The following is a 27854-nucleotide window of genomic DNA, read 5'->3' on the forward strand; positions in this document are numbered from 1 at the left end:
AGTAAGAAATAGATTTTACTTCATAACTCAGAATATATACATATTTGTACATAATCCAAATTAGTTTTATAGAATAGTACTAGCATTACTATATATGGCATACTGATATTTTAAATTCTATTTTGTTCTATTGAATTAAAGAAAAAAAAAAGCGTGTAGTAATCCACTGAATTCATCACTGTCCTTTCCTGGGTCCCATTCTGCAGGTCTGAAAGACACTGTTCTGCTAAAACATTTGCTTAGGAATAGAGCAAAGTCATAGCACTTCTGACCAACAAGAATTTGGCGGTATAATTTCCTAGAAATTGGGTCAGGGTACTGTGTCCCATGCACTCTAGCCCAGGGCATAAGGGCAAAAACTCAAGCACATCAGGCCTCACTTGGAAGCCACTTGAGTAACCAGATATGCCTCAAGTGGCCTTTGAAAACATGAATCAAATTTGCAAACGAAAGATCAATGTTTCAATACCTCCCCCTCTTTTTTGTCATTTACTGTTCAGGTTCTTGTCATAGAGAAGTCAGAACAGGATTACAGGCCTCCCCCCAACACACACACACACACCTCCTCAATTTTATGGGTTTCCTTAAGCCTGCACTGCAATCCAAACCACCAAAACATCCAATGGACAAGAGAACTAGTCTGAGAGTAGGATTTGCCAACCATAACCACCTCTGACTATGCAGGGGACTAACCTGGATGAAGAACTGATTTAAGATCTTTTGATTTTCATCAGTTGAAACCTGATAGAAAGGAACTTCCAGCGAGTCCTCTCTAACCCACTACTAAGATTGCTTTCCAGACAAGAGTTGATCGGTGTTATTAGGGAATGTGCGTGGAAGAAAGGTAAGTTTTTTCAGCCCCAAATGTGTATCAAGTGCCAAACTTGCCCTGGGGAGCTCACAGTCTCCCTGGTAAGACTACAAACTTGAACAATTTTGAGTACACGACAGCATAGGTTTTAAAAAGTCCTCGCCACATGGGTTAGAAAACAGTCCCTGCAATAAGAGGGGTGAGGAGGGAGGCTTTCCCGAGGCTCAGTGACTAAGCCTTGAGTGATGGTGAAAAGCTGGGCACTAAAGCAAGCAAGAGTATTGTTTAGGTGAGACTGGTCTGACCAGTCGAAGGGGTGGGGGAAGAAAGCTGTATAAAGGGGAAATCGCGTCCCCCCACGTCAATCATGAACACTGGTGCAGGCCGAGGGCACCCGCAGCCTCACGTGCCACGGAAATAGACAGTTGTACAGATTTCCTCAGGAAAACATTGAAAGCAAAAATTGTGATCACACCCAACCCTGCCCAATCTCTCCCACGTCCTCAAAAGGAAGAGAGCAGTAAGTCAGATCGTTTGTTTATTCATTCATTCAACCAACAATTCTCTCTCCTAAGAGGCCTTTGTTTCCAGCCTTTCCGGCAGCACCGAGTATTCCACAGCGAAGGGGCCCCCTAGTTGCCTGGCTCAGCAAGACCACATCAACACTGGAAGGGGAGGACCAGCATTCCAACCGAGGCAGCGCCTATGTAAATACAAGGAGAGAGAGGCGAGGAGAGCTCTCCAATTGGGGTGGGGTGGTGGGATGACTACAATGTGTTTGCGAAGGGAAAGTGGGACTCCTACACTTCATCGGAAGAGCGAAGCCCCCAACCAAGGACCCCTTTCAAGGAGTCTGGCTTATTGGGCAGGACGTAGCTTTACCCTTAATAGGGTTTTCCGTGTCCGTATAGAAAGGATCTCCCGAAATGGAGCTGCCAACCGACCTAATCAGGCTAGTTTTGAAGAGTGAAAGCAGGTCTAGGAGGAGAAGAAAGAACGAGAACAGAAACCTACCATGGAGACAACGTTGCTGCGTTGGCCCAACTTTGCTAGAGAAAACCCCCCATGTAAATCACAAAAATAACCGGCAGGAAAGGATTGGGTGGGTGAGATGTGTCCCCAAAAAGCCTCAAGGAGAAAGCAAAGCCTGCTGGAAACTCGGACAAAAGGGTATTTGAAGGAGAAGGTTCCTGAAAGACAACCGCATGTCTTGGGCACCAGTCCGGGCTGAAAGGGACAGACCGGGGGAAGCACGGGGGGCGTCTTTCCAAGGCTGACCAGGAGACAGCAGAGCGGGGTTGGCCCGGGAGGAGGGGGGCGCCAGCGGGCGGGGCTAGGCGGCCCGAGTCAGCCGCCGGGGACGGACGCGGGTGGGGCGGGGTGGGGCCTTGCGGGCCCGGGCGGGCGGGGGGCGGAGCCCAGGTGGTGTTGATACACAAAGAGCAGGCACCCGGCGGCTGGGGCCCCGCCCACTGACGCGTCCTCCAAGGCGGCCGCTATAACCCGCCGCTCGCGCCGCTGGCTCCAGAGCCGCGCGAGGCTGCCGAGCTGGAGCGCTTTTCCTGCAGAACTGCCAGCTGCCCGACCACGCGTTCCCGCACACTCGCTCCTTTCCCTTCAGACGGCGGACGCCGGACGATTGGAGCGGCAACTTGCCATTTCCTTGTTTAGTTAAAATTGCTTTCCTGCCTCTAGTTGGATTTTCCGTTTTGTTTTTCTTTTTTTTACAATTTTTGTTTGAGAAAAACTCACCGAAGGCGTTTGCGTGTTGTTTCCGGGATACAGGAGTCGAGCCTACGGAGGTAATGCGCGCGGGGGCGTCTGCAAAGGGCTCGGGGCCCGGGCGGGAGTGGGGGAGGGGCGTCCGGGAGGGGCCGCGGCGGGAAGGCAGCTGCCGCGGTCGTTTACTCCTGGGGAGGGCTTTTTCGGTGTGCTAGCCAGCCTTCGATCCCGGTCCGCACCGAGGTCGCGGCCCTCCTCCGGGCGAGGGAGGGGCGCGGGGGCCGCGTGCCCGCCCGGAGCGGAGCCGCATCCTCCTGTTAGGGGGAGGGGAGCCAGCCGGGCCCCGAGGCTCCGTTGCGACAAGTCTTGTGACTGAATTGAATTAATAAAAATAATTACATAAACGGGTCTTGGAATTTGGGGGCGATGGGAGTGGGTTCGGGCTTTTAGTGTAGCGGAGGCCAGGATTGGGGAAGACAAGCGGGAACGTTTGACAATCGGCGATCGATATTGCATCAGTTTCCTTTTCGGGCAGAGGAGGGGCCGGCCGGGCGAAGCGCTCGCTAGCCAAATGCCTGTGGACTGGTGTGCTCGAGGGCACGGGCGTGCGCGTGTAAACAAACCCTTGACGCCTCTGCGCGCCCTCTGCTCCCTTTCTTGGGAGAGGACTCATGTTCGCCCTTTCCGCCCCCTTCGAGTCTGTCTGCTGCTGAGGCATTTCGCCATCTGGGGGCTCCAGGTGTGAAAGGACGAATTACGCGGCATTGCTATTGTAAATGTTAGAAAGGGGGAGCTGTGCGCCTGGGCTACATGCAGTGCACACCTAGCCAATGCCTGGGTGGGATGTTTGACCTGCGTGCCTGTGCACGACCTAGGAGGCTGCGGGAAAAGCAAAACAGAGCCCCCGCACCCCTCCCGTGAAACTTGAGAGAATGGAGAGGGAGAAACACTAAATTCCGTTGGAGAGGGTCATCGGGGTCCGGGGGGGCGTGGGCCTCCGCAGGCGCAGCGCTGCAGGGGGACCATCTTTGTTCTCCGCGGCTCCGCGGTCTGTACTTTTCCGCCCCTCGGCGCGCGCCCCCGCCCTTCGCGCTCGGCTGGTACTTTTCCACTCGCCTGGCCGGGGATGAATCAGCCTAGCAGCGCCGCCCGGCGGCGTCACGTGACCAGGGCGGGCTCTGCAGTCCTGACGCGCCGCCTCTACCTTCACAGGCAGCCGCGCGGGCCAGTGCATCTCCAAGGACAAAAGGAGCCGAGCGTTACTCGCTGCGCCTGATTCCTCCTGCCGACCAGCATGAAGAAAGCCGAAATGGGAAGGTTCAGTATTTCCCCAGATGAGGACAGCAGCAGCTACAGTTCCAACAGTGACTTCAACTACTCCTACCCCACCAAACAAGCTGCTCTGAAAAGGTGGGAGAAGTTGTGTGCTTTTTAAAAAACGGCCTGTGTGCATCGGAGGTTCTTTACCTGGAACTCTTCTTCTGTTGCTTTAAATTACTGTAGCGTTTGGAGAGAGCGTGTAATCTCTGGAAGATTATCCGGTGGTTGCCATGACATGGTGTCGTGTGAAAGTCGACTACTACTTAATACGCATTTAAGTAAAGATGTGTGACAGCTAAACGCGGGGACCGTTTTGTGTTGAAGCATTCCTTTGTATATTTCAATCCAATTTAGGATTTTTTTTTCTTTTTTTGTAGCCATTATGCAGATGTAGATCCTGAAAACCAGAACTTTTTACTTGAGTCGAATTTGGGGAAGAAGAAGTATGAAACAGACTTTGTAAGTTAAAAATAATTTATGTTTCTGTGGCTTTATGGAGTAAAAGAATAGTTTTACTTTTAGATTTCAAATCTAACTTGCCCAAAGCTGGTTTTCTCCATTTAATTATTGTTATATGTTTGGTTATCGTTTTCCCTCTATGTAGCATCCAGGTACTACTTCCTTTGGAATGTCAGTATTTAATCTGAGCAATGCGATTGTGGGCAGTGGAATCCTTGGGCTTTCTTATGCCATGGCTAATACTGGAATTGCTCTTTTTATGTAAGTATGTGTAAGTAGTGAGTCTGCCATGCAGGGCAGTAAATATGATGATACAACATATATTTTGGCTCCAGAGACTGAATTTACAGTTGAAGTAGTTGGCTTAAAAATCATTTGCTTAAAAGTTAAAATATGAGAAATCTGAAAATCTCTTTATTCTGCTACGTAACTGCATGATATCAAAAAAGCCAATTAGGTAGGAAAAATTAGGACAACTCTTAAAACCGATAATTAAACCAAAAAGTCTTTAAAGTCAAAGGGGATAGTTACAGTTGAATAGGGCTTGAATATTTAAAAAGAACTGTTGATAAATCCAGGGTAGAATTTTTATTCTGGCAAACTCTGAAGCAAGAAATATTAAAAAGCATGGTATCCTTCAAGTCAGTTTGGTAAATTGACAGCCTCCCCAAGGACCTGTGGCTCCTTTTGTACAGAAAGAAAACAACTTTTTTTTTTTTTTTTTAATATATAGGGTGTGGTGGTATTTGTCTAACCTAGAACATGTTTTTAAGAAAAGTGAGTCAATTTTCTGGACCCTGAAAAGCAACCCATATGTGATTTTTTAATTTATTTTTTGTTTTCTTTTTAATATTTATCTCTTCCAGGTCTATGTGATTGCCACAGCAAAAGATGAATATTTTAATAAGTACCTGCTTTGAATTCCCTTTTTTTTCCCCCTAGTTGTCCAGTTAGAATTAGTTACTCCTGTGCTTTCCAGCGTAAATACCTAGAATAGAATTTTGGAGCTGTAGAAGACTTTAGAACAGCAGTTTTTAACCATTTGGGGGGGGTCACTGACCTTTGGAGAATGTAAAAGTATGGACCTTATTCCCAGGAAAAAACAAGCATAAAAGAAAAATACATGTGAAGTTTAGTATGCGTTTTCAGTGATGTTTGTATCATAGCAACTAAGATTGGGCTTCTGTGGGCTCCTGGCTAAGGAACTTCCAGTGGAAGATAGTGTGATTTACTATCAGGCAAAGAAACCACATATGTACGTAGCATGGAATTGTCTCTTTGCTACAGATATGTTTTAGTTAACTGACTGGTGCCTTCTACTCAAGTTATTTTTTTCTAGCAGAATAGAATGTTCATGAAAAGAAAAGCAGACCTTCGCAAAGCTCTGCTTCGTGGTGAAATTCCACGCTGAAGTTAAGCATGGCTTTGAGCTTTGGAAGCTAGGATTCACTTAGCTTGCTTCATGAGCATGAGGCTTTTTGACATCTAAGACCAAGAGCCAGGAATTTTTGTAGAAAGGACCCTAGAGTTTCAAAGTTTTTAGTGGGGTACTTGAATGGCATCATTGTTAAATATTTGAAACCCTTCCTAACTCTTAATATAAAAACTGGAGGCAGTTTTTAAATGCTCTCAGTGTGGTTATGGTGCAGAATTTACATGAGATGACATGGCACCTTTGTTTCGTAAGAGAAAGCAAAATTCTGATATGTTACCCTTGCACTTTTGAAATTATTTATACTCTAATAGGGTCTGTATAAATTTGATGATCAACCATTTAATAAATGGTTAAATAATATTAAGAGTGCTAAAGTGAGTTTTTAAATCCATCAGTATTTTACAGCGTATATTTGGAGGTATAGACGTAAATGGTTCAAAAGCCACATGGCTGCTATCATCTGGTTAAACAACTCTTGTAGCTTACCCTATAACGTAGACTCAACTTGAGGTTGAAAGTGACCTCAAGGGTTATGAAGTCTGTTCATTCCTCATTGTCCTTTCTGTGTAAAAGAAAGGACTGAATTTGTCAGCACACTTTGAACATTGTCTTTGATTAAGCCATGCTTTGTCCAGTTAGAGATGAGGCTGATTGTGTCATTTCCACTGCAGATTAGACCCCATGAAACTTGGGGCATTAGAATGGCAGCTTAATGCTACCACCTATGTTTAACTAAGAGACATCAGTTTCTTTGCCAGTACCATATAAGGTACTGTATTCAGTTTGCCAGTAAAGAATTTGGAAAATGTGACTGTCTTCTTATTTGCAGAGTTTTCTATGAGTTTCCCTGATTTTGATTTGTTGTTGTTCCTTTTAATAAAAAGAAATTTATATTCTTCTTGGCTTGCGTGGGGGGAAGAAAGTAAAGCTGGAATGAGAGAGGACGTGTGCCCTAAAGGAAAGCGTAGTGACTTAGTAGAGAACTTTTGGTTCCTCTCTATTCTTTTTTTTTTTTTTCTCCTGTTCCATCCAAGCGAAAGTACTGAGGGAGGAGACAGCCCAGTCGGACTGATAGCCTGCTTGTTCTAGCGCAGGCATTGTTTAACTGACAATGCTGGGCCTGTCTTCCATACCATGGTGTGCAATGTAGTATATGGTTCCAGTAGTTACTTCTCTGATTTGTGCCCATTTGTTTGTAAAGCTGTGCCTGACACTTAACATGTCAGTATCTTTCCCTCCACTTCCTTTATAGTCCCATTCCTTTGCTTATCTACGTGGTCCAAGTAGTCTCAAGACCTTTCCTGAATCTGTCTCATTTGTATTTCACAAGTAACTGGCAGGTGTTAAAACCATTTTATAGATAAAAGGAACTATACAATGCAGAGAAGTGGCAAGTACACAGCTAATTATCATGGTGCCAGGATCAAAATATAAGTCTTGTAACTCTCCCACTGAAAAGTTAGGTTTTCCAGTGTCTCCCAGCACCTTTGGTTCAGTGGGTGAACCCTGTTCTTAACCAGTACTGTAGAGTTATTACCTGAGACATGATGCAGTCATGTTTAGTGCCAGGTAAGAGAACTTGTTGACACTCTAGTCAGGAGAGTGAACACCTGTCCTTGGGGGGCATTCTGTCTAGTACACAAAATATTAGGACAAGTTCCATATTTAATGTTTAAATAAAGCCAAAAAGAATTGTTTTTAAATATAGACGTGCTTATTTATAACCCTGTGCCTTTTCCTTCTCTCATCAGAATCCTGTTGACATTTGTGTCAATATTTTCCCTGTATTCTGTTCATCTCCTTTTGAAGACTGCCAATGAAGGAGGTATGGTGGCATTTTTGATATTTCTAAAACAGTTATGCCTGTCATGATTTTCTTCCTCTTATAAAATACTTGCTTCATGCTTCTGTGTTCCTTAAATTACAGGGTCTTTATTATATGAACAACTGGGACATAAGGCATTTGGAATGGTTGGAAAGCTTGCAGCTTCTGGATCCATTACAATGCAGAACATTGGAGGTAAGAATTTTTAAAGGACAGTTTGGGTAGACTTTTTTGCTCTTTATGTAGCGGAGAGTGGTGACACGTTACTTTTGGTGTCACATGCCACATTTTGCACTTGTAATGGTATAATTTTGTTTTCCTCCAGCTATGTCAAGCTACCTCTTCATAGTGAAATATGAGTTACCTTTGGTGATCCAGGCATTAATGAACATTGAAGATACAACTGGGTAGGTGCTAAGTAAGGTTACTCCTAAGAAACAATTACAGTCTAAAATGGTTAGATACATTTTTATCAAAGTTGGATACAAAATGATTATCAGTAAATTATTTTTTGTAAATGCTCCTGTTGAAACTGACCAAGAAGTCCTGCCGGAAACTGATTTGAAACTCTGAGAATGAAAGGCCAAAGACAGTAGTTATAGGACAAGTTATACTAGTTCTATAACTCTGAATAACAAATTTCTAACCTGCGTGTGAAAACAGGTTTTCTGGAACTACTTCCCTTTTCTCTTTATATTTACTGTCCCAAGAAATTATAGTTGAATAACTCATACCCCAACCTAAGTTAGGATTAACATTTTGAATTACATTAAAAATCAATTCCTGTCTGATTTTTGTGAATTTGAAATTTCATATATTTAAAGTGCAGCATACCAGAAAATGTATGGCTATGCTGTACAAACCTTGTCCTTCTAGCGAAGTTATTCATCCGAGTGGACTAACAGGTTTTTATCTAAAGTACACATGAGGAGGGATAATGTACTTCACAGCTTACATGCAGCTCATTATCTCAAAATAGAGAGGTTTGGTTATCTCCGTGGCATTTGAAATTTAGTTTAGTAAGCTGATCTTTAAATATTAGTTTTCTGGGAGGGGGGGTCTTTATTGCTGAAGGGAGCAGAGTACAATTGACAGGGCAATTAGAATTTGAAAATAAGTGATTTTAAATGGTGTAGTTGATTACCTAAAAAGGAAAAGGCATTGCTAGAATGCTTAGGAGAGATGCATAACATTTTCTCTTGAGTTCAGAAGGGATCTTTTTACTGTTGCAGTCAAGGTGGGTCAAGGTGTCACAACATACTCTTGGCAACCTGGAATAAGTTCTTGTTTTAGGGGACTGGGTTTTGTTGTTTTGTTTTTGCCTATGTATTTTATCGAAGCGTGAGAAATTCCTTGTTGAAATGTTTAGTAAGTACATTTGCTAACAAATGTCTGAAAGAAACTTGTTATAAAATTTCCTTGTTTCCAGCATCAAAAAAAGTGAGCTAAAGCTATGATGAAGTTGGCACACAGTTTTCTAAAAATGCTTAAAGATAAGATTACTGGCTTAACAATGCCACTTTGTTCCCTACAATAGTATCAAGCCTTTAAGAAGCATTTTATGTTATGAATCAGCTGGCAGCCTTCCCAGAGCAAACAGTGGGACAAAAGTTACACTGTTTGAGATCCCATCTCTAACCTGAGTGAATATTCATTGAGCGCTCAAAGTTAGAAATCTATTCTGTCTATGTGGGCTTTTTGAATAAGCGATACTCTTTCCAAACCTGTCTTTTTTTAAAGTATAAAACGAGTCTTGTGAAAAGAAATGTATGTTATTCTGAGTATATTTGTGGCTGGTTGTGACCTTGTTTTTCTTTTCTTTAATTCAGATTGTGGTATCTGAACGGTGACTATTTGGTTCTGTTGGTCTCACTGGTGCTCATTCTTCCCTTGTCCCTGCTGAGGAATTTAGGTGAGCACACCCATCTCTAAAGAAAATTGAAATGAGCCTCACCAGCTGGTTGGCTTCCTTTTCATAGAAATTAATAAGAGCTAAAGAGCCCCGAAAACATACCTTTGTGAATTTCAGCATTCAGAACTTGTAGGTCTTTGAAAAATTCTAGCAGGATGGTTACCAAAGGGCCCAAATATTCTGTTGACATTTACAACATCTTGTGCTTTATAAAAATAAAAAAGGATAGTTGTTATTGATTTAGTTATTAACAAGTATTTTTAAGTTATTCTACATCTTACTGTATAAGCATTAGAAATTTGATGTGTCCACACTGAAGTCTTGCAAGCAGAATTGAGTTATATTTGCCCTAAACCTGTTTTAGTAAACGAATACCAATTTTTTTTTTCTCCTTATAGGATATTTGGGGTACACCAGTGGCCTTTCCTTGTTGTGTATGATGTTCTTTCTGATTGTGGTAGGTATAATTTTTCTTTAAAGCTAGAGATTCTTTTTCTAAGCCCTGTCACATTATTCAGTCTAACAAATGCAAAATAATGTATTTTCAGGTGATTTGCAAGAAATTTCAGATTTCTTGTCCTGCAGAAGTTGCTTTTCTTATTAATGAAACCGTAAACAGCACCTTAGCACAGCCAACAGCTTTTGTACCTGATGTGGCTTTTAATATGACTGAAGGTGATTCTTGCCAACCACATTATTTTATCTTCAACTCACAGGTAACTATAATCTTTGTGTCCTCAGAGGAAGATTTTAGGGAAGAAGACAGGGAAAATACCCACTAGAAATTTTAAAACACTCCCAAGGTAAAGGAAGATCAGGTAATAGCTGCCCTTTAGGAAACATGATTAGCTCATTATTGAGGACTGAGAAGAAAGTGTTGGTTTGTAGCTTAAAATAGATTGAGAGATGAAATGATCATCTGATGTTCATAACTGATACATTGGGAAATGGAGGATATCGATCACACTTAGTGAAAAAATTAGAAGAGTGGGAGCTAATTGTGCCAGAAAACATCATTTTAGGCTTTGATTCTAAGATTAATAAATATAAATACAAGCTGCAGAACTGTGATAACATGAGTTTGTTATATCAGGATATTAAGAAAGTATTTACGTTTTTTGCAGACTGTCTATGCTGTGCCAATTCTGACCTTTTCATTTGTCTGTCATCCTGCTGTTCTTCCCATTTATGAAGAGCTTAAAGGGTGAGTGCTTTTTACCTACTTTTATATACATTTATTGGAAAAACTAGAAAAATTTTCAATTACTGCTATAACTGCTGCTAAAGTATGCATCTGTATTTTCCTTTGAATTTGTATAGCCGCAGCCGTAGAAGAATGATGCACGTGTCCAAGATTTCATTTTTTGCTATGTTTCTCATGTACCTGCTTGCTGCCCTCTTTGGATACCTGACGTTTTATGGTAAATAATGTCTAGTTTACAAAAAGGATAGTTAACGAAATGGAATTGATACTTTTATATGTATACTTCTGTCACTTTAAAAACTCGGTCTGTTTTGGTATATTTCATATTTGTGATGAACAATTGAATTTAGAGCTTAGAATTTCCTGTAGCGTATATTGAGTCAGTGACTTCTAAAATCCACGTTCCCAAATCTACCATTAGCCATTCGAGGGCATTTTTTACGTGATGTGCTTGCATTTAGGTTCTCCCACCCCCTTCAGATTAATACAGCACACACACACACACTGTAAGCCAGACCATGGGATTTAGCTATTTAGCGCCTGTTGTTTTTAATGGGGGTCATGTGGCTAAATCTCTCCTTGGTATTTCGAAACTTTTTTTCAATGTTATTTTAATTGCATTAACCCTAATTCCAAATTAATCTTATTAACCTCTTAGTTTGTGGTCGTTTTGTGAGTAGCTAATAACTTTGGTGCAGATTTTCCCGTTAAGTTAGATTTTCTAACTAATCTCCAAAGAGGACAGCACACTTGAAGCTTTTTCTTTTCTTGGCCTTTCTCTGTAGAACACGTTGAGTCAGAATTGCTTCATACCTACTCTTCCATCATGGGAGCTGATGTTCTGCTTCTCGTCGTCCGTTTGGCTGTGTTGGTGGCTGTCACCCTGACAGTACCTGTAGTTATTTTCCCAGTAAGTAACCTTTCAGTAGGAATGAATTGTGAAACATGAAGATTTGTGTGATTTCTATGTTTTGGGAGAAGGGAAACACTGCTACAGCAGTATCGAGTTGATGCGGGTTTTTGAAGGTTTTTTTTTTTTTAAATGTTTCATACATCTTTAAAACATATCCTGGGACACTTTTTTCCATAATTGAAGACACAGTGATCTTTCTAGTGTTCAGATATTTAGAAAACAGCAATTGAGGAGGGGTACAATTTTAGTATTTAAATAGCTGCTAGTTGATATATATATCCTGTTGTTTGGGGTTTGTTTTTTTCATTAATTAAATCTGCAGTTTATTTATCCACTTATTTTTGCAGATCCGGAGTTCCATAACTCACTTGCTGTGTGCAACCAAAGATTTCAGTTGGTGGCGTCATAGTATCATTACAGTGTCTATCTTGGCATTTACCAATTTACTTGTCATCTTTGTACCAACTATTAGGGATATCTTTGGTTTCATTGGTAAGTTTTAGGAAGTATCAAAGTTGCTTGAAATATCAGGGATTTTAATGTTTATAAAATGAATAACAAGTGATTCTTAAGAACTGGTAAATGTTCTTTTACAGGTGCATCTGCAGCTGCTATGTTAATTTTTATTCTTCCATCTGCCTTTTATATCAAGTTAGTGAAGAAAGAACCTATGAAGTCTGTACAAAAGATTGGGGTGAGTGAGAGATTATGACTGGAGAAATAATAATAATCTAATGCCAGAAGTTCCTCAACTGATTTTCATTTTAGTCTCCTAAATGTCGTTTATTGTAGTTTCATTTTAAGTTTCTAGTAAACAAATATATCTGTAACTGTGTACTTCACAGATGGAAGATTGGGAGAGGAGGTGAGAGATGGTTTGCCATCTAATATGTATGCTTAAGTTAACTGCAAGAAAGTTATTAGATATTTTAGGAATTAGAGATAGAGATAGAGTGTAAGTAAAAATAATACAGACTCAACTTTCAACGTTGTTTAACCAGTATTTGTTGGACTGCCTACTACTGTATGACCAGCACTTAAATGGGCCTGGAGTATATAAAAGAGAAATAATGGGGTATTTAGTCAAATGAGACTAACCATTTTCAAAGCAAAGCTTGGGGGTTAGGGAGGGGGCTACTATTAGACTTTAAAGTATAATAACGACTGATTTTACAAAGAATATATGGTATGTTAACCACAAATGATCCTGGTGGGGATATTTAGGAGAAAGACTGCATTTCAGTCCTTATTCGCCACTACTATTGTAGTCTGAGTAAACTACTAGAATTGTTTGTGAACCAACAACTGTCATCTTATTTCACCTAAAATATGTAGTGCAGTAACTGAAGGGGGTAGGATTAGGAGTAGACCTGCTCATGTCTCTTAGAAAAACCTCCAGCTTCGACTCAGGCTGCATTTTTAAGATGACTTGGATTTGATTTTGTAAGTTAAATTTTTTTCCTTCTAAAAAATGTAAAAATCCCAGTCCAGTTCTATTATATGAAATAATTTATTTAGCAAAGAAAATTGTTTACCCTTTCATTTCATACAAAGGAATGAAAAGCGAAAGTTTGAGAAGGTTTCAAAGATACAGTTACTTAGTACTCTATAGATAACCCCTTGATCACTCACTTAAGACAGTTTAACTATCTTTAGCAAGGTAAAACTGTAGCTCTGTGGAGTATTATGGACATGCTTTTAGTAATTATAAGCCCATTTTTAAAAGTAGAAAGAGGGGGCTTCCCTGGTGGCGCAATGGTTGAGAGTCTGCCTGCCGATGCAGGGGACGCGGGTTCGTGCCCCGGTCCGGGAGGATCCCACATGCAACGGAGCAGCTGGGCCCGTGAGCCATGGCCGCTGAGCCTGCGCGTCCGGAGCCTGTGCTCTGCAACGGGAGAGGCCACAACAGTGAGACACCCGTGTACCGCAAAAAAAAAGGAATATTTAGCATATGTTTTGTTGCTTGCTGATCCGTTTTCTCTGTGTGCTCATTGCAGGCTCTGTTCTTCCTGTTAAGTGGCGTAGTGGTGATGACCGGAAGCATGACCTTGATTGTGTTGGATTGGGTCCACAATGCCTCCGGAGGTGGCCATTAACCAGCAGCACCACTAAAACTCGATAGTCCATTTGATGCCAGTGTTGAGTCAACTCTCAGCTACTATGAAATTTCACCTAATTTTTCAGTTTCACTTCCTTTTGAAGTGCAGATTCCTCGCTGGTTCTTCTGAGTGCAGAATAAGTGAACTCTTTGTTTGTTTTGTTTTGTTTTTAAAGAAACTATTCTGTATGATAGAAATGGATATTGACAACAAAACCACGAGTCTCGGGTTAAGGGAAGTGACAATTTTATTCCATTCCAGAGAATGGACGAACTCTTAACTTTAATCAAGCCACATGTTTGGCTGTGTCATTGTTTAACTTGGATATTTTATGATTTTACTTGAATGTGCCTAATGGAACCATTCGATGTGAGAAACAATTCTTCTTAATTTACAGCAAAGTATTGAAATAACCATTGGGAAAAATACTATTATTTTTTTGTACCAAAAATATTTAAAGACCTCAGAAGCACTATTCTTTAAAAATTGCTTTTTTTGAACTTTATCCAAAAGCAGTTGTCAGTGAATTCTGTTAAAAAATAATTCATTGTTATTTAAAAACAAATACTAGTATTATGAAATGATTTGCCTTTTTTTAGGCATACTAAGCCAAATACTTTTTTTACCCAAAATAATTTTTAGAGAAAATGATGTAATGAAACATTGTACCATGAATAGGAGCATAGTTTTTATTTCCATTCAGACTTCACCATGAAAGGATAATTGGTTGATTGTGGCTATACCAAATCAGATGAACTCTCTCATCATCACCTTTCTTCTCTGTCCCCAAATGATTTGGTTCATTTAGACTCTGAAGTATTTATGGCTTCAATCTATTAGAATGGAAGATAATGCAGATATTTCTATGGGAAATAAAATAACTAATTTTGAGGTACCAAATAGTGCAATTGGGTAAAACAGGGTTTATTCAGTTGCATCTGCCTCCAGAGTTGTGTTAACAGCTCTGGATTTTTTTTGGGGCCAGCCCTTTTTTGGCATTGCTTCCAGCAGTGGAAAATGGGCATTTGATGGCTGTAGGCCAAAACTATTCTACCCAGAGAGTACAACTTTTCAAAATGCTCATCTGCTCCTGGAAGTGTGAATTACTTGACAATGTATGGTTTAGTTGTGTTCATGTTTTGTCTACAGTAGAGGTCTAATCCATAGGTTACACCAATATTTGGTACAATATAAGTTCTCTTCGTATAGGCCACTGGGTTTCTCATGCAGTAAGCTTTTTAAAAAACTCATGTGCACTGGCTTGTCATCTCATTCTCGTACAACATAGAATTACTTGTTTACATCCAGCAAATGGTTAGCTAGGGAAAACAGTGCAACCTGAGTGTAACTATTGGTCCGACTGCATGACCACCCTTCCTATTTTAATCCCAGTTAGAAGTGAAAAAATTATTTGGCTTTAAGAGCACATTTATTGTACGTCATGGTGTATGGTGAATATATTATTAAATAATGTGGTACTTTGCTCATCAGGCATAATGTCTAAAATCTACTATACATAATTCCATTAGTGGTTGGGGGAAGCAAATAATGGAATCATTCATTGGTCACCTGGCTATAAGGTTGTTCTCTTGAACTAAACATTTCTAGTTTTAGGCAAGGGCCAGAAATGTGGCAGACATGATTTTTGTTACGCATTCTTGTATTATATGTGACTAAATTACAGACAAGATGTGTCTGTAATCAAAGACCCTTGTGGAACTGGAAGACGTCTTGTAGTGCTACATTGGGTGAAGCCAATGGTCCGTTTTTGTTTGTTTCTACGAAAATTAAAGTGGGGACCATCTCGAAAGGCAGTGAGAAGACAGATTCCACAGCACTGCTTTCATTCAGTTGGGCTCTTGGCACTCCATTCGACTCCAGAACCTCACCTCTAGCTCAGACCAAGAATTGGCACTTCTGGTTGGATTCCTGGAAAGAATTGCTCGTTGTGTATCTTAAGACTTGACCAGGGAATACCAAGTAAAGAGTTGTTCTCTACAGTTTACATCCTTTCTTATGGGAGAAAATACCATGGCAACCAGGAAGAAACGAAAAAAAGAAATCCTTCTCACGGCAAATCGATGTGGGAGGCTCCTCCAATCTCCTGGCTGTTTGAGGTTCAGAATCAACTGCCACGGGTAAATTCCATTGCATGATTTTCTTGGAGCTATCTCGTCTACCTGGAGGTTCCTAAACAGTGAATTCCCAGTAATGAGCAGTCTTCAGTATTAAAACCACTGTCGTGTCACCTCATTTTGCATTACTGTCTTCCGTGGATGTTTCAGTTATAACTGTAATGTTATTTATAGAACAGCATTAATCCATTAAAGCTAACCTATTTTTCAATATTTATGATAATCTTATGTACATACATTGTCCATATGTATTTGTAAATAGGTTGTATATAATGTCAGGTTTGGGTCTTGGGTTCAAATGTATATATTCCTATAAGTTTCTTAACTGCATTTTGATGAATTCACATTATGTATCTATAAGAATGGTCCCAAAAGTACCTGTACAGAGATTTCAATAAACAAATTGTGTAAACACTAAAAATTTAAAATACGGTGTAAATTGTATTTGCAATAAACAGACTGGCTGAACATCACATTTTTTTCATGAAAACTTGGTGCAAGTTCAGATCTCTTATTTAAATTTTAAATAAGGTCTAAATTTTCAAAATGCAGTAGTTAACAAAATGATCTAGTGTAATAAAATCAAATATGATCTAGTGTGATTTAAGACCTTTGAGAACCTGGGTGTGTTAAGCTTTCTGTATATAATGTAAATATCCCCACTGTACTGTTAGAGGCCAACAATTCCAGTATGACTTGTTGGCAAAGAGTGCTACACCGTTTCAATGAAACATCCTATGTTTGTTTTAACTGAACTAAAATAAATACATGCTTAATCCTGAGTAGCGGTGTTTTATTGAAAGTAATGATAAGTCGTGTGTGGTGTATTTTGTAAGCACAGCAACCTAGCACTTAGTAGGGTTCCATATAATGTTAGTGATTATAATGAAGAGAATGGTCAGGAAGCTTAAGTTGCCTTTAAGTTCCTAATGATGATAACCAAGTGTGAGGAGGAATGAAAAAAATGCTTAGCATCTGGAAGACCCAGGCTTGGGCCTGCTCTAAGCAGTGCGTCAAAATCACATCTGGGGAGCTTTTTTAAAATGCAGCTTTCTGGGGACTTCCCTGGCGGTCCAGTGGTTAAGACTCTATGCTTCCACTGCAGGGAACACGAGTTTGATCCCCGGTTGTGGAAATAAGATCCCGCGTGCTGCTGGGCTCGGCCAAAGAAAAAAAAAAGGCAGTTTTCGGGAGCACGTGTGTATGTAGTCTGATTCCATAGGTTTGGAGAGCACCTTTTCTCCCAGAAAGCTACTCAAGTGATTTCTGATGCACAAATAAAGTAAGAAACAGGCCTGGGAAGAAGTCGGGTGAGTTCAACCTTTGTGGAGTAGTCCCAGCAAAGGAGAGGAAGTGCTATGGCTGGAGAGGAATCAGACCAGCTGAGGGTTACCTGAGAGATGGACACTTGGGAGGAAGGTTACTAAGATACACAGGGTAGCTCAGGTATGGCCTGCTGGTAGTCTTAAAAACTTAGGGCTTAAAAAGTGAAATATCCAAAGCTGAAACAGAGAGGAAGTTAGAACAGGTGTGCTGGGGAGTGGTTCCAAAGGCAAGGGAACCTTAATGCAAGAAATTTATATCCATTTACTAACAATGTTCGAAAGGGAAAGAATTATTTGTGACTAGAAAGTACAGCAGTTTGCAACGAATCTCAAGAACAAAAGACTAGTAGAGTTTTTAGTCATTCATCTGAGAAGCTTTAATTGAACACCTGTGTGCAACTAACGTGCCCATGGGAAAGACGCTGGGGTAATGTGTCAGACTCAGGTTTTCACAGAATCCATACAGTTCTCCGTTAAGCCATTTTTTAAAAAATACTGAAGTGAACCCAGGATGCCAAGTTATTGATCTGAAATTTAAAATACACATTTGGCGGATGGGTCCCTTGGGATAAAAATTCAGTCCTGCAGCCAGAGAGCCAGATATATTCCAGTAAGCCTGAGGAATAGCCGAGGAACATCTCGGAAGAACCAGGGCTGATTCTCAACTTGGAAGTGCTCTTACCTAGAGAATTGGCTTAGTTACGTTTCTGGTAACAAAGTAAAGAAGATGCGCTTAAATTAGCTTCAGCAAAAATGGTGGCTGAGGGAGAGAGCTTAGGAGGAGATTGGGGTACCTCAGAAAATTGGAAGTTAGATAAACAGGCTAGATTTATTTTAGAGACCTCAGTGACAGGTGTGGAGACTTCACTGTGGGGCTCTACAGTTAGATTCCGAGCACTTTCTTCAGCCAGCCTCTCGAGATAAACATTGGCTAATGATGGGTCCTGCTCTCTAGTCAGGTGGGCAGGTGATACAGCACAGCACGGCTGTGAGACCCACCCCTAAGGTTGGGAAAACAGTTCTCACAGGAAGAGTCCTGTATCCTGGGAAACACCTCAGTTCCAGGCAAACTGGGATGGTTGGTCTAATAAAACAGCCCAGAGGTACTGATAAACTGTTTCTTTGAATTTCCTTTTTCCAAGATAACTGTCGCATGAATAAATATGCCCTTCACAGCATAGTTTTGGTGAGGCTCAAAATTTCAGCAAAAATGTACTAAATGCTTGCAAAATAAATACAGCTAGTACCATGAAATCAAACACTCAGACTTCAAAGGTAAAGTTCAGTTGTCTTTAACAAGAGGGCTCCAACCGGAAGGCTTTCTTGCCTAGCCTATGATCTACCTCCAGGTACCAGAAGCCATCTTTAACCTCTACCACATATAAGTGAGTCTGTGGCTGTGACATCCTTTTCCAAATCCCAGCCAAATTTGGTAGTCCCCCCACGCAGTGTGAGGGAAACACTAACACAGCAAGCCTGATTGCTCACTACTTACGTCTTCGAGGGAATCATGAGTGACCGCTGGCCAGCTCCTGGGAATGCTGCCCTCAGAATGTTCGTTATGTGAGTGACTGACGATTTTGTTATATACACTTGAAGCAACGTATCATCCTCTACTGGCTTTTCAGGTTGCTTTACCAACACCAAGATTGCTGATGTACACCTGATTTCATCGTTGGGGTTCTGAGTCTTGGTTGCCAAGTCTGGTTGCAGAGCAGAATAGGCCTATGGGACCAGGAGTACCGCCCCCCTCCGCCTCCTGCCCCCTGGCCTATAAAAGCCATGGACCTTGAGGCACATTAGGGCTTCCCCAGGCAAGGACATTCCGCACACGTCCCTATAGTTCAGTGCTGGGAAAAGAGCATTCTTGTGTGGCCTCGGACAAGGAAGGTCTTGGAAGCCCGTGACAAAGCTCTCTGGACCCCCCTGTTGCATATTTTTTCCTGTTGCTTTTGTTCTGTATCCTTTGTTGTAATAAACCTTAGCATTGACTATTACCTGCTATCGAGCCCTTCTGGTGAATCACCAAATGAAACACTTACGGCGTCTTTTCTCTCTACATCATCAGTTGTCAAACCTCATCAGCATCTCTTGCCTTCTCCAGGAAGAACCTATTCACAATGAAAGCCCCAAAGCAAGTTTTACTAAATATTACCTGGGGTGTGGGGTGTTGGAGGGTTAGAGAGTAAAGGGACTTTTGACACTGCACATGCCACCGTGTGCAACTTCAGAAAATCCCATTTGACATATTTTTCCCCCAAGTCGGCCTGGCTGTGCTGTGAACTAGAGATTTTCTCTGTCTGCCCTTCCTCCCACACCAATACTCAGCCTGTCCTCTATTCTCATGAGTAGTTCAGCTCTGTCCTCAAATCTGCCAGTTCATCTCAGAGGAACAAAAGTTTGGAGTCATCAGGACCCACCCTCCTGAGATAGCAGTTTACTGGTCATATCTTTTTATTTCCAGTCTGCTTTTGAAGATCTCACTTCTGCTCCCTCCCTTCCTAAATGACTTACCTTAGTACTCTTTCTAACCACGTATATTATTTTCCCTGAATGGAGTTCTGGTAAGTTTAACTCTTTCATCTGATTATTTTTTAAAACTACGTGACATAGAGCCCAACCTGTAAAGTAGATAAGAGCAAAGCTGGGCTGGTTGAAACAGTCAGAGGTGAGGTCTGGAGCCTAAGTGCTCTGCCTCCCAACCTCTTTGCACCTGCTTCATCCCTCCATAGTGATCCAGAAGACGAAGCCTTAACCTAGGGCTTTATGCAACGGGGTTCGAAAAACATGACTGTAAATTCTTTCAGGAGTATGAGACCCCAAGATAAGAGGAATCCTGCCAGCCTGAAGCTCAGCTGCTGAGTCCCCTCTTTCTCTCCTTATTGTCAGGATGGTGGCCTTGGCTTCCTGTCTACAACTCAATCGTCTTTGTCTCAGTACAATCCAAGAGCCTCAAGATGGACACGAAGTTCACAGAGTTCCAGTCTCCTTGACTGTGAATGTGTTGCTGAGGGGATCCTCAAGTCCTTCCAGGTATATCTAAGGTGGAGCAGGTGAAGAAATCAAAGTGGAAACGAGACACAATGTCAACTAATCCATTTCCTGTCCCCTACTCAAGAATGATGCCATCGCCAAGAATTGCTTTCAGGTTGCCAAAATTGTAGTCTCTCTAAATAGGTAGGGTAAGAAACCTTAAAAAAAATGTTGACCTTTGGTTACATCTAGTTCTGGAGGTCTTTAATTTTAAAAGGACAAGATATCATAAACCAATCTTCTGAACCATCTGTCTCTCAGAGATTTGGGGAATTATTCCTAGGTCCTAAGTGTATAACGTTAAGCTTCCAAAGTTATATACATGCTTACTGAAAGTGTGGCAAAATCACACATCGACATAGTTTTTAAGAGTGAGGTATCTGGTCTAAATAAGCAATAAAATACCCAAATATATTGAAGATGCCACTTTAAGGATACAATTCTAGCAAGCAGCAGTTTAGTTTTCTTGAGGGGAAGGGCACACCTTAAGTTTTGGTAAATGATGCATTTTCTTCCAGTGTCTCCAATCTACTGTAACCTATCATGGAATCAGGGTGTGTTCCAAGCCGAAACCAAGCTATATTTCTTTTAAATTTCCTTTCATTTTCTTTGTATTTTGCCTTGAAAGTGACTCAAAGTCTCAAGAGATGTGGAACTCATGGTTCACAACACTTCTGCTCCAGATAGAGGGATTGTATTTTTAAACTGATCCCTAAATAGAAAGATCCAAAGAAGGAAATATGTGAAATATGAAAATCTCTTCTCAAAATGCATGAGAGCCTCATAAATTTGAAAATGTTCTTCCCTCATAAACTGTTCCAAAAAGAAATATTTAGTACTTACCACCTGCATTGGAGGCAATGAAGCAAGCAAGAGACCGCTCTTTCTTGCTTGTGGGGGAGAAGCTAGTGAAACAAGACTCTTTCTTCACACACACACACACACACACACACACACACACACACACACACACACTACACACAAGCAATAATACTTACAAGGCCAGCACAAATTTCACCGCGGTACTTATTGAAGAAGAGTTAATAATCAACGATGCCAGGAGTTGCTCCACACTGGTTGTCACTATGCCACAGCTCATGGAAAGCTCTCCTGGTCTAGGTGGAAAAGCATGACCTTGTAGCTGTGCAAAGTTGGGTTCAAGATCTGATTTGCCATTACCAGCTGTGTGATCTCCAACAAGTTCCTTAACCTGCCCATGCCTCATTTGGCTAACCTTTTAATAGAATTTAGCATAACTCCCATCAGGTAGTGCTTAGCACACGCCAGGTACTGTGCTGAGCGTAGTCACTAGAGGCGGTCCTGAGGGAGATGAGCCAAAAGCCTTATCCACAGCAGCAACCTTCAAGTCCAGGACTTCTGGGCAATGTACAGTGGTTTCTTCATTGGGGCTGATGCCCTGTTATGTCTACATTAGGTCTGGATGTGATTCTTCTTGCTCCAAGTCTTATGAACCAAAAAGATAAGTTATCAGCCCTCAATATACTATGCACTGAGGGTCAGAGGCAGGATAAATGAGCTAAATACTCCTGGAAGTCCAGGTCTGTAGCAGTTCTAAAATACTGCTGGGCCGGGCTTCCCTGGTGGCGCAGTGGTTGAGAGTCCGCCTGCCGATGCAGGGGACGTGAGTTCGTGCCCCGGTCCGGGAAGATTCCACATGCCGCGGAGCGGCTGGGCCCGTGAGCCATGGCCGCTGAGCCTGCGCGTCCGGAGCCTGTGCTCCGCGACGGGAGAGGCCACAGCAGTGAGAGGCCCGTGTACCGCAAAAAAAATAAAATAAAATAAAATACTGTTGGGCCAACCTGAGGAGGGCTTCCTACCCTGGGATAGGATAAGTTATTTAATTAAGTTCCAGTTCTGCCCTTAAGAACTGGATTCTTCCTTTTATGATATCCTGTTTAGCCTTATCAGAAGTGGGAATGAGTGAATAGCTCTTCCTTAGGTGTGAGGCAGTTTTTCCAGCCCATTTTCTACTCAGAGAAGGTTAGGCCCAAGGGTTGTTTTAAATCCTGAGCAGTCAATTTCTCTTCTCCAGGCTAGTGGTCCCTTTAGCATTTGAACTCACTCGAAAAATTTAGTCCTATTCTCGTCTGATTCCAGTGAATTTCATATGCCAATAGCCATACCCACAGTTCTTTGTGAGATATACTTCCTTTTTAAATTCGAGCTTATTTTGAGATAAAATTAATATATCATACAATTCACCCATTTAAAGTATAAGATTCAATGGTTTTTCGTATCTTCACAGAGTTGTGCAAACTTTGCCAGTACTTACAAAACGTTTTCATCATCTCAGAAAGAAACCCCACACCCGTTAGCAGTCACTCCCGATTTCCCCAACCTTCTCCCACCCCAGCTCACTCTACTCCCAGCAAGAGGCAAAAATATACTTTGTCTCTATGAATTTGCCTATCCTGGACATTTCGTATAAACTGGATCATATAATATACGGTCCTTTGTGCCTGGCTTCTTTTACTTAGCATAATATTTCCAAGGTTCATCCACATTGTAGCACGTATCTGCACTTAATTTCCTTTTATTGATGAATAGTATTTCACTGTATGGATATACAGTATTTTATTTATCCATCAAGCAATAGACATTTGAATTGTTTCCACGTTCTTTCTATTATGTATAATGCTGCCACAAACATTTATGTACAAGTTTTTGAAAGGACATAAGTTTTCATTTCTCTTTACTCATACATCTTGAATTTTCTACATGTCTTTGCTTTATTGCCTCTCTCTCTATCTCTGTCTCTTTCTTTCTCAACTGCAATTACCGTGGGCCTATCTTTGGTGAGAAAGACACACCTTAATTCATTCACCCTATTTGGTTGGGAAAGACACACCTTAATTCATTCACCCTATCTTGTCCAACTGAAAAGATACAGCAGGTGTCACCTTAACCCATACAGATTTTAACAATATACCTTATGGTTGTATCTTGATTCGATCCTTGCTCCAGGGCTATTTTAATCAGACTTTGTTATCAGAGCATTGCTCAATGCTACTTTTTACTGTTTGTGGATCAGAAATGGTTGCATTTTGCAACCCTATTAATTCCCAAATTTGTAGACACTCTCTATTCCCTTTCCTGCTCGCAAACTGGCCAATTGTTTTCTGAGCTCATCTATTTCTTATAATACCTTGCCAAACATCGTCATTAACAACCAACACAGGCTATAAACATTCTATTTTCCAACCTCTTCTTCTAAGGTTACAAATTATTAAGGACTTGATGTGCCCACCAAATTACCTCAGATGACAATTTTATCAAATGTTTTGCCACTGCATAATGTGGATATACATCCATTCGTCCTCCAATAATAGTTTTCTGCCACCTGCTAGCAGCCCCTAAGCCAGTACCTCATTGTATGGGAATTTAATTAAAACAGAACTCTCTATGACATCCAGGCTAGACTAGGTGATGCTCTGGTAAAAAAAAAAAACCAAACCAAACCCCCAGAATCTCAGCAGCTTAATTTACAAAATTTAGTTCTTGCTTATGCTACGTGCTCAGTGCAGCTCACCAAGGCAATGAGAAAGTAAAAATAGCTTGGACAGTAAAAATCTGTCCTACCATTCATCAGATTGGAATAAAAGACACAGATAAAGCCAGCCGCATAAGTTAACAGGAAACAATATTTCCCCCAAGGACACACAGCAGCTGTAAAGTGTCATAACAATCCCCTTCGTTAAGTGACTACCACTTTCTTCCTCGCTGAGAAACGGTTCTCTAAAATCGGAGACTATCAGAAATGTAAGTAATTTGATTTAAATTGTTGTTTGAAAAGATATCAGTAAGAGAGGAACAACCTACTCTTGCTGGGCCGGGTTGGGGGGGGGGGTGTCTAAGTTACTCTGATGCAGAGAGCCATCTGGATTTACAGCCCAGATGCAGAGTTTCAGATAAGGGGTTTCTGCACACAGTGTCCCACATCTATCTTAGCTTTCTTTTTTTCCAAGGAAACAAGACCCTGGGTCTACTTTGCAGTCTGAGTGTGATGTTGACCACTTTACACTGCTTTACTTTGCTTGGAGCCTATCAAAACACTGATTTATTTAAATTTAACTCAGACTCTACCCTGGCCCAGAATTCTCTCGATCCTAGTTCCGTCTTTCGCTTTGGTTGGTGAGATGCACCACAGTTTCTCTAATTGGTGATCTCCTTCATAACAATGGGCCGATAAATTTGATTTTGCCTAACAAAGGGTTTGTTTTTGGTGGTTTGGGGTTGACTGGGCTAAGACAAGGGATTCAACTCATTGTAAACTTTTGACAATGGAAGATCTGTATTTTGTATAATGAAATAAATACAGGTTCTTGTCAGGCTCTGCCTTGGCCCTAAATTGTCTTAGTTTTCTGAAGATGAGTTACTCCTTTCCTGGAAAAATGAAGCCAATTGGTCTATATAACACAAGCCCTCACTCACAAAAGCCATTAGGTTTAGAAATAACAATAGCTAAAGTCCTAAAACTTCAGGGCAATTTGAGTACCAGGCCATCTCTTAAAATTCCATTGGAGCACAGCCACGCTGCCACTGAGCCCATTTCTATCTCTGTCTCTCTAAGACACTAATTCCCTAGATAGCGGGAAGCCCTGCACTGGGTCCTGGGTAGTCGACATCTCTCAGTAATATGTGTAGAATAAAAGAGAAGGGAAGAGTTGTAAATATGCAATCTTTTCTCCACTCTCTATCCATCAGTGCGGTTCTCCCTAAAGAATAAGGAAGTCGATATTGGGAACTGCACCAAGAAGCCTCAGAGTTAGAAATCAGGGACATACACAGAGAAAGGGGTAGGACACCAGCCATTGTCCCAACAAGAAACAGATGTGGACAGGATAAAAAGAATTAATAAGGGAAGATGAAGAATCTGGGACAAGCAATAGCAGGGAACCTTTATCACCACTTGTCTGAAAAGGCAACAGGAGGGAAACGTAGAGCCTATTAAGAGCCAACAAACTGCAAGTCCATCATCAGTCACTTCTCATTCCTTCCTCCCCTACAGCCCCAGCCCTGAGCAACCACTAACATAGCTTCTGTCTCTACGAATTTGCCTATTCTAGACATTTCATATAAATGGAATCCTACAATACATGGTCTTTTGTGACTGGTTTCTTTCACTTGGCATAATGTTTCAAAGTCCATCCATCTTGTAGTTTACCTTGGTACTTCATTCCTTTTCATGACTGAATAATATTCCATTGTATGGATTATACTACATTTTGTTCGTCCATTCACCAGCTGATGGGCATTTGGGTTGTTCCCACTTTATGGCTATTGTGAATAATGCTGCTGTAAACATTTGTATACAAGTTTTTCTGTGGCCCTATGTTTTCAGTCCTTTGTAGTGTATACCTAGGAGTGAAATTGTCAGGTTATATATAATTCTATTTTTTACCTTTTGAGGAACTGCTAAACTGTTTTCCAAAGTGGCTATACCATTTTGCATTTCCACTAGCACAGTTCTAATTTCTCCATATCCTCAAAAATGGTTTTTTGTCCGTGTTTTTGATTATTGCCATTCTTCTAATATCCATTTGATAATGTGCTTGGGTTTCTTTCACCAGATTATTGAGTCAGCCTCTGGGATACGATAGGAATAGAGGTCTTGGTGGGGTAAATGCATCAGAGAGGGGTAAGAGCCAGGGTCTTCTTTTCTTTTGCATATATTATACGTGTGCATTTATATACACTCACACATACATACGAACATACATTTGAGTCTTCGGAGAAAAAGCATAGTCACGAACAAAGCATCTTTTCATAGACATTTGTATTTGTAAAGTGTTTCAAGGTAGAAAAATAACTTTAAACTAAATTCTGCTCCTCATTGAACACAGTGGGCATAATAGTTTTAGCTGCCTGTCACATACTAAACAAAGTTCTTGATATTGTCAGAGTAAAAGTTTTAATGTTCACATATGAAATTCTTCAGGTTCCCTGTGTGAAGGGCCTCTTTTAGAATGATTTCAGAAAAAAAAAAGGGATTCTCAGTATACTGCAATAACAGCAAGGACTTATGATTCGGCCCACAGTTCTTACAGAAATACTTAACCCCTTGCACAGCCAACCCTTCCTCTCCAGTAAAACATGCAGCTTAAAAGCATTCTGAGCTTCAGACTTTACCGTGTGCACCCGGGAAATTGTGCAATGTTAGCACTGAGTCCTATGTCAGAGATACTACAACACCAGCAGCCAGAAACCCAGGGCTTCTACTGGTTTACTGGATATTTAATCACAATGAGCTCCTCAACAATCATAACTTGCTTTTTAATGACAAAAATGAAGTGACATCTCTTGGTCTTTACACACATGATAGGAATAGAGGTCTTCATGGGGTAAATGCATCAGAGAGGGGTTAGAGTCAGGGTCTTTACACAGAGAATTGTGTAGTTGACTTAGGAAGGTGACGAAGTTGATGACTTCTATGCTTTGGTCTTCCAATTCGGGATACATGCAGGGGATATATGTGTTGGGAGCAGAGCCTAATGGTGTCTCCCATTTTGATAGTCTCAGTCAGTTGTTTTTTTGCTTTCTGTTCTTTGGAACTACCCAGGTGCTGGAGAAATTGTGATGCTGAGAAGTTCAGAGAAATCATGGCGGACAAACAGATAATTGATGTGGAAGTGGATGTATCGTGGGAGAAGTGGTATCCTGTTTGCAAACACCAGGTTATTTGGTTCTTAGGCTAGCCCAGCTGTCTGTAGAATGTCTGGCAACAGATTGATCTACTCTGCTAGGCCCAGGTTAATATGCTCCCTCGGTCTGTGGGTGGCAGGGGGTTACTGGAGTGATTTGAAATTCTTTTTCCCAAAGTTGGCATGCGAAAGGAGTAATGGAGAGACTGAGTCTATGGAGAGAAAAAGTATGCCTTGACAAGCAGAGTAGAGCGAGTGAGAATAAAAGCAAATAGGGTTGCTATGTAGAAGAGTAGTGCATCACTTTGGTGAATCACAGGTGTTAGAATGGTTTGGAACAGGCACTGGTGAAAAATGAGGTCTAATGTAGTGAGTCCCAAGGTATCTGAAGTGGGTGCAATAGTCCCTACGGGGTCTACAATGACCAGATGTCGTGGGTACCTAGTCATTGGGTCATATCAAGAGTGGGGCCATCAGAAGCGGCTTCCGAAGTTTCCAAATACGTCAGAAAGGCTTGTTGGGGGGCAGTTCTGGGTTCAGATATCTCTAATCAGGAAGGACAGGTAGCTGTCTCTGGAAATGAGGATCTTCTTTCCCTTCACTTCCACCATAGCCCTAAGGTTGTTTGGACCCAGGAAGGAATCATTTCATTTGACTTTAAAGAGATTGCAAAGGATTGACTCTGTCTCTATCTCTCTTTTAATTTATTTTTGTTTTACTCTGGAGCCTATGTTCTTAGAAGAGCTAGCAGTGAATTAGCTCACTGAATATTACAGGTAATTTCTGATAATAACTGATATTATAAGTTAATAATCAGTTATTAAGCCTGGTTGGCAGGCTAAGGAGATTTGTGCTGTTATTTCTAATCTGTTTTATGGATTAGAATTTGTTTTTCTCAATAAGTATAATTAAATGTATGATCCAAATAAGCTCTGAATCTAATCCCATGATTTTTTCTGTGTAGAAATTTTTCTATAATTAAGAATGATCGGCGCTCTC

The 27854-nt window shown here is 41.2% G+C and overlaps 1 protein-coding gene across 1 annotated transcript; it reads left to right on the forward strand.

Moving 5' to 3' along the window:
* The first annotated feature begins 2318 nt into the window (after nucleotides 1–2318).
* Nucleotides 2319–16617, forward strand: SLC38A2 (solute carrier family 38 member 2). The gene is made up of 16 exons (XM_030835308.2): nucleotides 2319–2613; nucleotides 3746–3943; nucleotides 4231–4312; nucleotides 4458–4573; nucleotides 7499–7572; nucleotides 7675–7767; nucleotides 7898–7979; nucleotides 9402–9484; nucleotides 9883–9941; nucleotides 10033–10200; nucleotides 10609–10688; nucleotides 10805–10905; nucleotides 11474–11598; nucleotides 11949–12093; nucleotides 12198–12295; nucleotides 13599–16617. Exons 2-16 carry the CDS (start codon nucleotides 3828–3830, stop codon nucleotides 13695–13697), a joined length of 1521 nt encoding a protein of 506 aa, XP_030691168.2. The 5' UTR covers nucleotides 2319–2613; nucleotides 3746–3827; the 3' UTR covers nucleotides 13698–16617.
* Nucleotides 16618–27854: the final 11237 nt, after the last annotated feature.

Source organism: Globicephala melas, chromosome 10 (assembly GCF_963455315.2).
Source record: "Globicephala melas chromosome 10, mGloMel1.2, whole genome shotgun sequence".
Classification (NCBI taxonomy): Eukaryota; Metazoa; Chordata; class Mammalia; order Artiodactyla; family Delphinidae; genus Globicephala; species Globicephala melas.

What these genes read in the sequence shown, in the direction of transcription:
- SLC38A2 (XM_030835308.2), top strand. Translation starts at nt 3,828, where the DNA reads ATGAAGAAAGCCGAAATGGGAAGGTTCAGTATTTCCCCAGATGAGGAC. An exon ending in AGAAGTATGAAACAGACTTT is followed by an intron (nt 4,313 to 4,457) that starts GTAAGTTAAAAA and finishes CCCTCTATGTAG; the next exon opens with CATCCAGGTACTACTTCCTT. An exon ending in TACAATGCAGAACATTGGAG is followed by an intron (nt 7,768 to 7,897) that starts GTAAGAATTTTT and finishes GTTTTCCTCCAG; the next exon opens with CTATGTCAAGCTACCTCTTC.